We start from the raw sequence: 14,555 nt of genomic DNA, 5'->3' as shown, positions 1-14,555 counted from the left end.
ACACACTCCACTCTTCTTGCCTGGAGAATTCCATGGACAGAGGAGCCTGGCGGGCTACAGTCCATGGAGTTGCAAAGAGTCAGACACAGCTGAGCTACTAGCACTTTCACTTTTCACTGTTTAACTCATTCACTTAGGTTTGCCTTCTGTTACCTCCCACATGCACACAGAATAGCATTCTCCGGAGAACAGAAGAGTGCAAACGCTGGCAATATGAAGGTGTGTGCGACCTGGGCCTTGCATTCAGGTGAGACTCAAGTGGGGGTGAGTGGGACAAGGTTGCCATCCTGCCACACAGTACAAGGTGTCTGCTTTGTGATCAACGTAGGGGGACATCAAGGAACGCTTCCTGGAAGAGGTGCCATCTGAGCTTGAAGTGAGTGTGGGAGACTCCAGGCTAGGCAAGGAGCACGCAAAAGGAAGAGGGTGGGGAAGGGCAATGGAGTTTGTGCGTGGGGAACAGTGACCAGTGCTGGCTGAGAGCTCTAGTGGCAGGTAGGTTTTTGGCCACATCCCTAAGTGTCATCAGAAGAGGTTGGAATTATGCTGTAAGAAGTGGGCCTGAATCTCAGTCTTCTGTTATCAGCTGGGTTATAACTGGGCTTGAGGAAGATTTCAAAAAGCTAGTGTTCAATCCCAAAGGTATTCACTTTCCATCTTAAACAAAAAAATGTGGTTTTCTTTTTTAAGTCAAAATGAATTTTTTTCTTCAAGTTTTAGGGTGAAACGAATCCTGTCTTTAAAAAATTGCCTTCCCCTCTCCCCTAGAGATGCATGATGCAAAAAAATTAATAAGAGTGAGCAAATCATTTGACAGTGAACAGTCTCCCTCTAATGAATTTCCTCATCCCCAGCCTTCACCAGAGCCCCTTGAACATTAAATCAGAGAATCATTATTATATGATATTTTATTTAATTAAGGGAAACGAAAGTGCCCTGGTGTCTGCAGCTGAACAATGAATTCAGAACTGAATACACTTGCCCACTCTCACCTCAAGTCAACACCTCTCTCCTGGGGCATGAATGCCTCTGCAGTCAGGGCTGCCTCTGAATTGAGCCTTGACGGTGCCTGTGTCTCCTTTCATTGTGGCTATCTCTTCCTTATCCTAATCTCCCCCATGATACTAGGGAATGGTTGGATGTCGGGGAGAAGAGTAAAAATCATTAGTATCAATACTCGGGAGTGGGGTGGGGAACAGAAGCCTCTCTCGTCTCCGCTGGTGCATCCCCCCAGCACACGAATCTGCAGAGCTCCTACGGGGACCCAGGCGCTGCTCGGCGCTGAGGGGTCCACTGTTGCTCACGCCCCCAGAGTCGCAGCCTGGCTCAGAGGGCTGGGTCTGTCTTGCTTCTGAAGGTGCCCCACTCGTTCCTCAGGAAGAACAGGCATTAGCTTTGACGCTGAAAGACCCAGAACCAAGGTCAAGCCCTGCCATGGTCTGTGGGTCTGGGGTGCTTCCCTCTACTGTAGAGGCCTTCATCTCCTCATCCGGGAGGCCAGCATCACTGCCCTGGGCCGCCGCCCTGAAGGCCCCATGTGGGAACGGGTGTGCACCGCCCACTCGGTAGGGGCTACTGAGGGCTGTGTGCCTGGTGGTGAGGATGCAGGGAGCGAGCTCAGACATGCTGGAGGTCTATGGGAGACATAATGGGACAGAAAATCAGACCCACTTCATTATATACACGCCAACAAACAGCTACCACAAGGCAAGACTAAAGGTATGATGGGTACTACGAGCTCAGAGAGGCCAGAGATGGCTTGATTGAGATGGTCAGAGAACACATCCTGGAGGAGGAAGGTCCCTCCAGGATGGTCCCCCAGCAGCTGGGTCCCCAGCAGGGCTCCAAGACCATGGGCTCACGTTTGGAGAGGGAGGAAGGAGAAACAGCATAAGCAAGGTTGGAAGGTAGGCGTGAACAGCCCCAAAGAGGATTAAACTGTAAAAGCATCTTTGTAAGAAACCTTCTCACTACCGTGCACACCTGCGGGGAGGTGCTGCGTGTGGTGGGCCGCGGTGAGGACAACGTGAAGTGTTCCCGTAATTACGTAGCCTTCAAATGAGTTAACAAAGTAGCCACCAGAGGTCAGGCTCACACCCGTGATACAACCAACCCAAACACGTTCTTAACCGGCCTGGACTCTGCCTGGGTGATGGAGCAGCAGCCCTGATGGCCCCAGCAAGGAAGCTGGGCGTTTGGGACTGTTTCGCTTGGCTGTGGGCTCTGCAGACTTTGGCGTTTCATTGGATGTTTTCTTAGTGTGTCTCCCCCTCCCCTATGTCCTGGACCCAACTCTAACGTCTGTGTTACTCAGAAGGGGGATTGCCCACGCCAACAAGCAATTCTCAGACACCAGCAGGGAGTAGAATTCAGCTCAGTTCTGACACTCTCTGCCCAGAGATGGGGCAGATCCCTTTCAGGGGTCTCCCCACACCACACACCCCGCACTTCAGATGTCAGTCCAGGTTGTCACCTGGACTTCTGACTGACAAGCGCAGATTGGAGATTCCCATGAACCCCTCTTTCCTTGGGTTCAATTAATTTGCTAGAGCATGGAATTCAGGAAACATTTTACTTACTAGGGCTCCAGTTTATTTATAAGAGAATGTAACTCAGGAAGTCAGCCGGACAAGATGCGCGGGGACAGCGTACGGAGCTTCCACATTCTAAGCTCCCCTCTCTCCCTGGAGTCCCCACATGTTCACCAAAGCTTCCTGAAGCCAGTCCTTTGGAGTTCTGTGGAGGCTTTGAGACAGACATGATTGATTAAATCATTGGCCATTGGCAATTGATTCAACCTCCAGCCCTTCTCCCCTCCTGAGAGGTCATAGGGGTGGGACTGAAAGCCCCAGACCTCTGATTCCAAGGTTGGTTCTCCTGGCAATCAGCTCTCATGCTTAAGGCCCAAGAGTCACTTCATTAACATAACAAAAGACACCAGCAATCCCACTCCTGGGCATATACCCTGAGAAAACCATCATTCAAAAAGACACAAGCACCTCAAAGTTCATAGCAGCACTATTTACAATAGCCAGGACATGGAAGCAACCTACATGTCCATCGACGGATGGATCTTGACGTGGTACACATATACCATGGAAGATTATCAGTCATAAAAAGGTCATTGGGAAACTGGGTCATTCGTAGAGATGTGGATGGACCTAGAGTCTGTCATACAGAATTAAATCAGAATAAAACAAATATTGTATATTAGCACATATATGTGGAATCTAGGAAAATGGTCCAGATGAACCTATTTGCAGGGCAATAGAGATGCAGACATAGAGAATGGACCCGTGGACACAGGGGGAAGAAGGTGAGATGAACTGGGAATTGGGAACTGACGTACGTGCACTGCCAGTTGTGAAGCAGATAGCTAAGGGGAACCTCCTGTATCGTGTAGGAAGCTCAGCTGAGGGGAAGATGCTGGGTGGGAGGTCCAAGAGGGAGGGTATACATGTGTACGTATAGTTGATTCACTTCATTGTGAGCAGAAACTAACACAACACTAAAGCAACTACACCCCAATAAAAAAAAATTTTTTTTAATTACAAAGTAAAGACAACTTTATCACTCTGGTCACATAGGTAAATTCCAAAGGTTTTAGGAGCTGTGCCAGAGACGGATGAAGACTGAATATATATTTATTATTATAAATGACAGTATCACAACTCCCTTCTGGCTCATAGCATAGGCACATGGGAAAATGACTCCAAATGAGTTGCATACAAAATTTCTCAGCTTCCCTTTCCTTATCAGATAAAAGGGGTAACCCTACTGCCTACTTGATAGGATTGGGTAAGACTTCAAAAGCACGTAAGGCATAGTGATCGACAAAGCACTTGTTTTAAGTTTTTTGAGTGGGTGGATGTCCTGGAACTGCAGCGTTTATGACCAAGTGAAGTCACGCAGGCAGAGTCTACATCTGGCAATGATGCCTGGTTCAACCTCCCTGCTCACACCTGTCTGCATTCAGAGCAATGGTGATGAGTGCTGAGAGTCTGCAGAAGCCGCGCTGATTGGGAAATCTGACCTATGTGACTCCTCACTCTCAGAATTTCAGGGTGAAGTGAGGGGCTACAGTCCATAGGGTCACAAAGAGTTGGACACGACTGAAGTGACTTAGCACACACTCACGAGGGACCTGGAAGATTATCCTTTCCCAGTCCCACTCTGCACTGGGATGCCCTCTACCAGACTCCTCTTTGGTTTAGAAGTATTGAGAAGCAAGTGAGGGATGGCTCTTTCAACTTATTGAGATGTTGCACATTACTGATTAGAGGCCCCACCAACCCAGCCACCCAAGCCTCGTGTCCCTACTTCACAGGAAACGTTCACTACTGCGCAAAGTGTCAACAGCCTCCAAGAGAAATAGGTAAAAGGTGCACCTCAGGGGGCAGTAAGAGTCACTCCAGCCTTAGTCAAATGGAAAAAGGGGACCCTAGGAAGCAGAGATGAGGGGACAAAACAGACACTGAATCCATAAGAAGCAGTTTCAGGCCAACTCCAAGGTAAGATACTGAACAAAATCATCTTGATGCCTAGGTGAGGCATGGGGTATTAAAGAGATGATGAGGGTGCACTCACAAGGCTGAGTGGACCTAAAAGTATGGTGAGGCATAGGCAGCATAATCTAGAAAGATAGAAGACAAGGAGAGAGGGGATCAGCATTGCTTCTGTATCACGCTCTAGGGGGTGACTTTGACTCACCCCCCTCAGTTGGGGAATGGAGTTGTGAGACTAACAACAAACATACTGAACTCTCAGGTCTGAAATTCCAGGGTCTCCCTGGTAGCTGTTCTTCTGAGTTCTTCTGAGGAACCTGGATGGTGACCATCTTCACCTCTGTGTAGGCCTTAAGCCCATCTTCCCTCAGCTCCCCGCCCCCGTTGCCAGATTCCTTAAACCCTCCGAATGGCGTGAGGCAGGTGACAATGTTGTAGGTGTTTACCCACACTGTTCCAGCTTGGAGTGCCTGCGTGAAGTACATGGCTTTGTCCAGATCCTGGGTAAACACGGCAGCAGCCGAGCCATACCTGGTGCTGTTGGCCCTCTCAGTCACCTCCTCGGTCTTCTTTAACTTAAACAGTGGCTGCACAGGCCTGAAGGTCTCCTCCCTGGAGATCCTCCTGTCATCTTGCACACCACCAAAGACGGTGTCTTGATGAAGAAACCTTGTTCTCTGAAACGCTCCCCACCACAGAGAAGTTTTGCCCCCTCCTTCTGGCCAAGCTGGATATAGCTCAGGATTCGTTCAAACTGTTCCCTGTCCACCTGGGGCCCCTGTTGGGTGTCCAGCTCAAATGGGTTACCGACTCTCCTCTGCTTAGCTTTCTCCATGGTTCTCTCCAGAAACTCATCATAGATGGATTCTTCAATGAAGGTCCGGGAACCTGCACCGCAGCGCTGGCCCATGTTGAAGAATAGGGCCTCGTGGCCCTGCCCCACGGCATGGTCCATGTCGGCATCAGCCAACACGACGCTCGGGCTCTTCCTGCCCAGCTCCAGGGTGACTCTCTAGAGGTTGGAATCACCGGCTGCCTTCCGGATCAGGTGGCCCACCTCGGTGGAGCCAGTGAAGGCAACTCTGTCGATATCCATGTGATGGGCGATGGCTGCTCCTGCTGTTGGGCCATAGCCTGTGATGATGTTCACCACCCCGGGGGGAAAGCCCGCCTCCTTGATGAGGGAGGCCAAATACAGGGCAGAAAGGGTGTCTGCTCTGCCACCTTCATGACCACAGTGTTGCCTGTGGCAAGTGCCGGGGTGAGCTTCCAGCCCTGCATGACCAAAGGGAAGTTCCATGGGATTATCTGGCCACACGCCAACAGGCTCGTGCCGGGTGAAGCAGAAATGCTCGCCATCCATGGGGATGGTCTTGCTGTGCCACTTCTCAGCCCAGCCAACAAAGTACTGGTACACCTTGATGACCCCATCCAGGTCCAAGACATAAGACTCTTGGAAAGGCTTCCCATTGTCCAGGGTCTTCAGTGAGACCAAGTAGACACGACCCCTCTCCAACTAGGTCCGCCAGGCAGTTCAGCAGCTGGTCTCGCTCCGAGGCATCCATCCGGCGCCATGGAGACCCCAGTCGGAAGGCTGCACAGGCTGCCTTCACTGCCAGATCCACGTCAGCCCAGTCCCCTTCAGCCACGTGGCCGATGACCTCCGCTGTGGCAGGACTGACTGCTGGGAGAGTCTTCTTGCTGACTGCATCATGCCACTCGTTGCGGTGAACAGGTGGCTGTAGCGGGTGTCTGGGTTCGGGATGGGGCTGGGAAGGGCTGCTGCTGAGAAGGACCAGGTGGCGGGGCGGTGCAGGGCAAGCAGCCGGGCCACCGGGAAGCGCAGCGTGCTGAGTACTCGAGAGAGGCACAGGAGCCAGGGCGAACAGGCAGAATGAACTAGCGGCCCCCAAAGGCCTGCTAGCTAAGATGCTCCAAGGTTCTAGCATAACGGGGTGTCCCCTCTGAAAACACGGATCCACAGGGCTACAAAAGCCCTGAAGAACACTTTGGTCCGAGTCTGCAGTGTCCCATCTAGCCTCTGGCTCACTCCTTCACCTCTTCGGGTCTTGGCTCAAATGTCAGTCAGGCCTTCCCTGTGCTCTCCTGGGCTTAGTCATTCAGCTGTGTCTGACTCTTGTGACCCGTGGACTGTAGCCCCCAGGTTCCTCTGCCCATGGGGATTCTCCAGGCAAGAATACTGGAGTGGGTTGCCATGCCCTCCTCCAGGGGATCTTCCCAACCCAGGAATCGAACCCAGGTCTCCCCCATTGCAGGCAGATTCTCTGCCGTCTGACTCAATAGGGAAGCCCAAGAATACTGGAGTGGGTAGCCTATCGCTTCTCCAGGGGATCTTCCCGGCCCAGGAATCGAACCAGGATCTCTTGCATTGCAGGCAGATTCTTGACCAGCTGAGCTATAGAGAGAAGCCCAAGACCTTCCCTAACCACCCTTTATAAAACTGCCACCTTCCTCAGCCCCAGGACTGTCTCTCCCCCGTACTGTGCTCTATTTCCCCCATCTGACATACCAAATATTATACGTATATGCTTACCTGTTTATTGTCTGCCTCTCCCCAATAAAATGTCAGCTCGATGAGGGCAGGGATTTTTTTTTCCTGTTTCATTCAATGCCATGTTGTTGATGCCTCGAATTATGCTGGTTACAGAGTAGCTGCTCAGTCGGTAGTTATTAAATGATAGACCAAGGAAACATCAAAATATCCACTGAGGCCGTTTAATTGACCTAAGGGTAGAGTAAAAACCAGAGAGACTCCGAGCCAGAGCTGTTCTCTGAGAGAGGAGCTCGCTTCACTTCACCTCTGTGCCTCTGTTTCCTCCCATGGGAAATGCCTCATGGGGCTACACTGAATGGGGTTGTGCGTATAAAAAGCCTTGCACAACCACCCAGGTCATCAGAGCTTGGCAGCCTCAGAAACCAGCCCGGCTCAGCCCTTCAGGCACTGCTTCAGCTTTCCCAGGAGTGCGGTGAGTCCAGCGGCTGGAAAGAAGGCTCTGTATACTTTGGCCTACAACTCTGAAAACAGTGTAGATTTTATTACAATGACAACTATAACATTTAAGGGCTTCCCAGGAGGCTCTAGAGGTAAAGAACCCGCCTGCCAATACAGCAGACATAAGAGACTAGGGTTCAATCCCTGGGTCCGGAAGAGTCCCCTGGAAGAGAACATGGCAGCCAACTCCAGTTTTGTTGCCGGGAGAATCCCATGGATAGAGGAGCCTGGCGGGCTACAGTCCATAGGGTCGCAAAGAGTTGGACATGGTGGAAGCAACCTAACACACATACACACACACAACATTTAAACAGTCTATAAAATTTATTCAATGAAATTTAAATAGTATATAAATTTCCTAGATTCGTTGAAGCAGTTACTCTCCAGCTGGGACATCAATCCGTCCACTTTCGCTGGCTCACTTAAGCCTCACCTCACCAGCCCCCAAAATGAATTGCACCTGCCCTACCCCAGCACCCCCCACTCTCTGCCACTAGGGAGGGAGATGAGGAAAGAACTCATCCAGGAAAACAAGGCTCCAATCAGATCCCTGTGAAAGTCACTCAGTTGTGTTTGACTCTTTGTGACCCCATGGACTATACAGTCCATGGAATTCTCCAGGTCAAAACACTGGAGTGGGTAGCCATTCCCTTCTCCAGGGGATCTTCCAACCCAGGGATTGAACCCAGGTCTCCCACACTGCTGGCGGATTCTTTACCAGCTGAGCAAGATCCCTGTCCCCACACAAATCAATGTGCCCAGGAAGCCATCCTTCGGAAAGACACTGAGCCAGCAGATCCTCGGGGGTGGATGCAGGTCCACTCAGGACTCTGCCCCATGCTGGGACAGAAGCAGCCTTGGGGCCAACAGGCCTGTGTCTAAAGAGGGCGGAGTCCTAGGGGAGGCCAAGATAAGGGGGATGGGAGGTGACCAATCCTTGGGGTGGGGGCGGAGGGGCTTATCAGGAGGGAGGGGTGTTCACAGACTAAGGCTGGCAAGTCTGCTTTCCCGTCCAGCCAAGGCTGCTGCTGCTCCAGAGGCCTGTGTGGGGTGTGCACCGGTGCCTCCACCTCCATGGGGAAAGAGCAGCTCACAGCGCACCAAGCCTTACAGTTGGCTGGCATCAGCAGTCAACTCCCCAAGGCCAACAGCCGCGAGGGGATTTGGGCATATGATAACCTCCGTCCTGGAAGAATGCTGGGGATCAGAGGTTCTGGGATTCACCGAATACACGGGGCAAATAAGAACAGGAGTCTCCGCCTGGATCCCACAGCCCTAGTTTTGTGTTTCCTCCCTATTACGGACAATTTCTTACAGTTGCCTGTATTAGTGACCACTTCCAAGGTCGGAGAAGGCAATGGCACCCCACTCCAGTGTTCTTGCCTGGAGAATCCCAGGGACCGGGGAGCCTGGTGGGCTGCCGTCTCTGGGGTCGCACAGAGTCGGACACGACTGAAGTGACTTGGCAGTCAAGGACAGGACCTTTTGGGTCATCCGGAACCAGGCGGCCCCCGCTTTACCCCTTATGCGGGGACAGGGGGGTGTGTCCTGCCACTCGATAAAGTCAGGGGCTCTCTGCTGCAGTAGGCCGGGTGGACAGGAGCGATGAGGTCCAGCTACCCGGAAGGTTTCGAGGGTGTGGGTCTCCAGGCCAGATCGAGCGCCAACCAGGGACCCGGGTGCGGGAGGAGCGGTGGGAAATGAAGAGGTTCCTACAGGGCACGCCGGGGCAGAAAGGCCGCCCCCACATGGGGAAGCCGAGCCCCGAAGAGGAAGACTCCACTGCAGGGATGGGAGCTGCGGCCTGCCCCGGGGCCCTGGGGACGGGGCGAGGAGGGGCGGGGAGGGCGCCAGTCACCCGCGGCAGACTGCGGCTCGCGCTGGCGAGCAGGTCCCGACTCCCCCGGGCCTAGCCGGGCCTCCGCCGGGACGCTCGCCGCGAGCCCCGCCTCCGAGCGGTCCTCGGGCTCAGCAGCCAATGAGGCGCCGCCTCCGCCTGGGGAGCCGCCGACCTGGCGCCCCGCGGCCGAGGCTCCTCCCGCCGGGCCTTCTGGGACCGGGAGCCGGGGGTCGGGTAGCGCTGTAGCTTCCCCGCGTCCCAGCGTCACCCCTCCACGCCTACCCCTCCTCCGGGTGTATCCCACACCACGCAAGCGCTCTCCTGTCGAGTCGAGACGCTGAGTGGGCCGGACTTCCCAGGTCACAGGAAAGTGGGAGACTGGACTCCGATTGTATTTTTCCTTTCTCCCTCGCACACGATGCGCCCTGTTAGGTTGCCATCATTTGAACGGCTCCTTAACCTCTTCTGTCTATTTCAGCTCTCTCGTTTTTTCCCTTGACTCGTTTGTCTTCCACTCTCATTTCTCTTTCTCCCAGTTGATTTTATATTTGTGTTTTTAAAAGCTTCATTTTTCTTAAGAACGTCAAGAATATATGCACAATGTAGAAAGCTTGGAAAACGCAGAACAGTATACAAGAAGAAAACATCCTTCTTCAATCCTTCACTCAAAATTTGCCATTCACTTTGCTGATATTTTTCCCTCTGCATTTTTCAAAAATTCTTTTAAAAGCAGTGTCCAATATGAATTTTATGATGACCTCTTTTTAGCTACCTTTAAAAAAAAATGTTTAAAAAAATGAACTTTTTCTCACGTCACTAATTAAGGCAAGAATACTGGAGTGGGTTGCCGTTCCTTCTCCAGGGGATCTTCCTGACCCAGGGATCAAACCTGTATCTTCTGTGTCTCCTGTATTGCAGGCAGATTCTTTACCACTAAGCCACCAGGGGACAATTAATTAAAAACAACATCATCGTCTCCAATGTGGTGTAGATTTCCATGGCAGGGTGGATTGTTGATGGACATTTAAATTGTCTCCATCTTGTTGCTATAAAGGATGCCATGCATGTTAAGTCACTTCAGTTGTGTCCAACTCTTTGCGACCCCATGGACTGTAGACCACCAGGCTCCTTTGTACATGGGATTCTCCAGGCAAAGATACTGTAGTGGCTTGCCATGTCCTCCTCCAGGGGATTTTCTGGACCGGGGGATCAAACCTGCGTTTCCTGTGGCTCCTGCATTGCAGGTGAATTCTTTACTGCTGAGCCACTGGGGAAGCCCCATAAAGGATGCTAAATCCTGAACTTGGATCTGTCAATCACTTCATCTCCGCCACACCCTCCTGCTTGTTGGAGAGGCTGGAAAGCTATGAGGTTGTTTAGTAACAAGGCTGGTAGGCCACATCCATCTCATTCTGGCAGTCAGTCCTGAAGGTCAAGTACTCCCTGATTCTTCCTCCCTCCGGCCAGTTCAGCAGTTTTTGCCAGCACCCAGTATCTGTATTAAATCTCAACCTCTCCACATGTTTATAGAGTCTTCACATTTTCTTGTTTGAACCGAATTCACATAATTCTTTCCTTAAGCTACATCTCTGTGAAATCTCTTTATACCATGTCATCCTTAGGATGTTCACAGTCCTTGCTGCAAAATTTGGTTCTTCACTAAAAGCATTATATCTTGTGTCTTGCCACATCTATGTTCATGTTTTCCCAACAACCATGTGGCCCCTTGCAAAAACCCTTCTGCCTCCCCTTGTAGGCTTGGCCAGCCTAGCACCCTTTGGGCACTTGAAATGACACTCACTCCATGGTGGATTGACTCAAGGATTATTTGGTCAGTCATTAACAGGCTTCACTGATAGAGGCAGTGAGTCCATGACAAAGCAAGTATCAGTCTTCATATGGTCAGACTGCTTGGAAAGCTGTGGTAGGTGTGAGAGGCTAGTAGCAAACAAGAAGTGGCCCCCTGGGGAGAGGTTGAAGGCTGTGTCCTATGAGAAGCAGATGAAGGAACTGGGAGTGTCCACCCCTTAAAGCTTAAGGAGCAGGACTGCACCCTCCAAATCTCCAAAGGGCAAAAGCAGACATAGTCTGAGGGGTCCTAGAAGATGGAGCCAGACCCGTGAGGGTAAGTTACCTGGGGCAGAGGAAGAACCTCGTGACAAAGCAGAGCTGGCTAAGGTGGGGTGGGAGGGGCTGCCTTGAAAGGTAGTGAGCCCCTCATCACTGGTGAAGAAAAAAAGGGTAATAAAACCACTTGGCAAAATTCTGTAGAGGAGAATACCAAATAAGGACTGAACTAGACAGGTGGTTCCCAAACTTAGTTGTGCATCAGAATTGCCTGGGGACCATAATAAAAAAAAACAGCAAAAAACTTTATAATCTCCGTGGGTTTACCTTTAAGAGATTCTAAATTATTAGATGTTGGCTGCAACCCAGGAATTTTTTAAGTTTCCCATATGCTTCTGACACACAACTATATTTAGGAATCATCAGCCTAAGTGGTCTTTGAGATTCTGACTCCATCACGGATGGTTTTCATAAAGAGACTTATTGAAGGAATGTTTTATCTGCACCTAGATTCCGTTCAGCAGGTCCACCCCTTACATTTCATAAACTGTGGCTGGCATCGGAAGTCACCAAAGTAGTCGGTCCTGCTGAAAGGCATTTGTAAAAACATGCAAAAATTAAAAAAACAAAAAAATTTCCACAATGCTTGACATTTATGATTTGGAGAGAAGGATGAATGTGCAAAAACTCAGAGTAAAATGCACAGATAACTTTTGAGGTAGGAATATTTTAGATTCAGCTTTTTAATTAACAAAAAAATCCAGGCCTTTTAGATGAATATTGAGCCTGGAGCTCCTGTCTTTGGACTAAAAGAATTGAAGGGAAATGGTGAGATAACAAGCCACAGTCAGGTCATTGTCAGCAAGGAATGTCATCCAGGGATGTGTTTACACTGCCCTGATGGGGGAAGAGAAGCTGTTTCTTTCCTTCAAGGTTTTAAAGCCTTGGATGCCTAGGAAGTTACTCAAGAAGATTCCAGGCTTAGAGATAATGAACAGATTTCAAACAAAAAGTCATGTCAGCTGCCCTGAACATTGACTCTATGCTGAGCGTAGCAGGTGCCTCTCTTCTCAGCATTGAACTGAAGATGGAAGACCCAGTCAAGACCCCGAGAGAGTTGCGGGGAATGGAAGTTTAAAAATAAAGGTGCGTGTAAAAGCAAACCAAAATATACCCCCACTTTTTCTCCTAAGTGACCCTCCACACTCTACTAAATTTACATGCTGTGTCCATGAACTAAATCTGAATGTTGCCAAACCAGGCCAATCCTAAGTCTTTCCCACAAACTCACTGTCCCTCTCACCTGCCTGGCTTCCTTGCTCACTCCCTCCCACACAATCATGCAACCGACGTTGGGATGGGAGACGTGGCAGCCCTGGGCGTCTGCAGTGAAGAATCCTGAGGTAGGGAGGATTGGGAGGTAGGGAGGTGATCCTGGATTATATGGGGGCTCCAGTGTAATCACAAGGGTCCTCATCAAAGACAGACGGGAATGTCAACATCAGAGAAGATGTGATGATGGAAGCAGAGGTTGGAGTGATGCAGCCACAAGCCAAAGAATTCAAGCAGCTGGGAAAGAAAAGGGAACAGTTTCCCCCTAGTGTCTCCAGAAGGGTCTGCCAACACCTTGATTTTGCGCAGTGATACTCATTTCAGACTTCTGAGTCCCCAGAACAGTAAGATAAAGTTTGTGTTGCTTTTGAGATACTAAATTTGTAATAATTTGTTACAGCTAACAAATGGAAAACTAACATTGATTTACTCATTGATAGTCCTTGTAAGCATTTGGGTTTATGGCCGCTGGCCTAGCTGGAGCAGGTCAGGTGGCCAACAGTATTCTGTTGTATAGACATACCATAATTATGGTGGACATCATTTATTTTGCCTGCCCAGCATTCCTTTCTTTTAAAAACAGCACCCCCTCTCCTGCCTTTCCTGCGAAGAACTAAAGAGCCTCTTGATGAAAGTGAAAGAGAGTGAAAAAGTTGGCTTAAAGCTCAACATTCAGAAAACTAAGATCATGGCATCCAGTTCCATCAGTTCAGTTCAGTTCAGTCGCTCAGTCATGTCCAACTCTTTGAGACCCCATGAATCGCTCATGCCAGGCCTCCCTGTCCATCACCAACTCCCAGAGTCTACCCAAACCCATGTCCATTGAGTCAATGATGCCATCCAGCCATCTCATCCTCCATCGTCCCTTTCTCCTCCTCTCCCCAATCCTTCCCAGAATTAGGGTCTTTTCCAATGAGTCAACTCTTCACATGAGGTGGCCAAAATATTGGGAGTTTCAGCTTCAGCATCAGTCCTTCTAATGAACACCCAGGACTGATCTCCTTTAGGATGGACTGGTTGGATCTCCTTGCAGTCCAAGGGACTCTCAAGAGTCTTCTCCAACACCACAGTTCAAAAGCATCAATTCTTCAGCACTCAGCTTTCTTTACCGTCCAACTCTCACATCCATACATGACCCCTGGAAAAACCATAGCCTTGACCAGATGGACCTTTGTTGGCTAAGTAATGTCTCTGCTTTTTAACATGCTGTCTAGGTTGGTCATAACTTTCCTTCCAAGGAGTAAGCGTCTTTTAATTTCATGGCTTCAGTCACCATCTGCAGTGATTTTGGAGCCCAAATAAATAAAGTCTGACACTGTTTCCACTGTTTTCCCATCTATTCCCCATGAAGTGATAGGGCCAGATGCCATGATCTTAGTTTTCTGAATGTTGAGCTTTAACCCAACTTTTTCATTCTCCTCCTTCACTTTCATCAAGAGGCTTTTTAGTTCCTCTTCACTTTCTGCCATAAGGGTGGTGTTGTCTGCATATCTGAGGTTATTGATATTTCTCCCGCAATCTTGATTCTAGCTTGTGCTTCTTCCAGCCCAGCATTTCTCATGATGTATTCAGCATATAAGTTCCATCACTTCATGGTAAATAGATGGGGATACAATGGAAATAGTGAGAGACTTTATTTTCTTGGGCTTGAAAATCATTGCAGATGGTGACTGCAGCCATGAAATTAAAAGATACTTGCAAAAAAAAGATACTTGCTTCTTGGAAGAAAAGTTATGACCAACCTAGACAGCATGTTAAAAAGCAGAGACATTACTTTGCCAACAAAGGTCCGTCTAGT

At 49.9% G+C, this 14,555-nt stretch overlaps 1 protein-coding gene across 1 annotated transcript; it reads right to left on the bottom strand.

The window, feature by feature from the left end:
* Positions 1–1,373: 1,373 nt before the first annotated feature.
* ALDH1B1 (aldehyde dehydrogenase 1 family member B1) lies at positions 1,374–14,069 on the bottom strand. The gene is given in 7 exon segments (XM_061132540.1): positions 1,374–1,634; positions 4,757–5,160; positions 5,163–5,711; positions 5,714–5,823; positions 5,825–6,018; positions 6,020–6,244; positions 14,031–14,069. Coding segments are annotated over 7 exon segments (1,746 nt in total). The 5' UTR covers positions 14,034–14,069.
* Positions 14,070–14,555: the final 486 nt, after the last annotated feature.

The sequence above is a fragment of the Dama dama genome, chromosome 29 (assembly GCF_033118175.1).
Source record: "Dama dama isolate Ldn47 chromosome 29, ASM3311817v1, whole genome shotgun sequence".
Classification (NCBI taxonomy): domain Eukaryota; kingdom Metazoa; phylum Chordata; class Mammalia; order Artiodactyla; family Cervidae; genus Dama; species Dama dama.
Note: the sequence above shows the minus strand (reverse complement) of the source record. Positions and strands in the feature narration are given on the sequence as shown.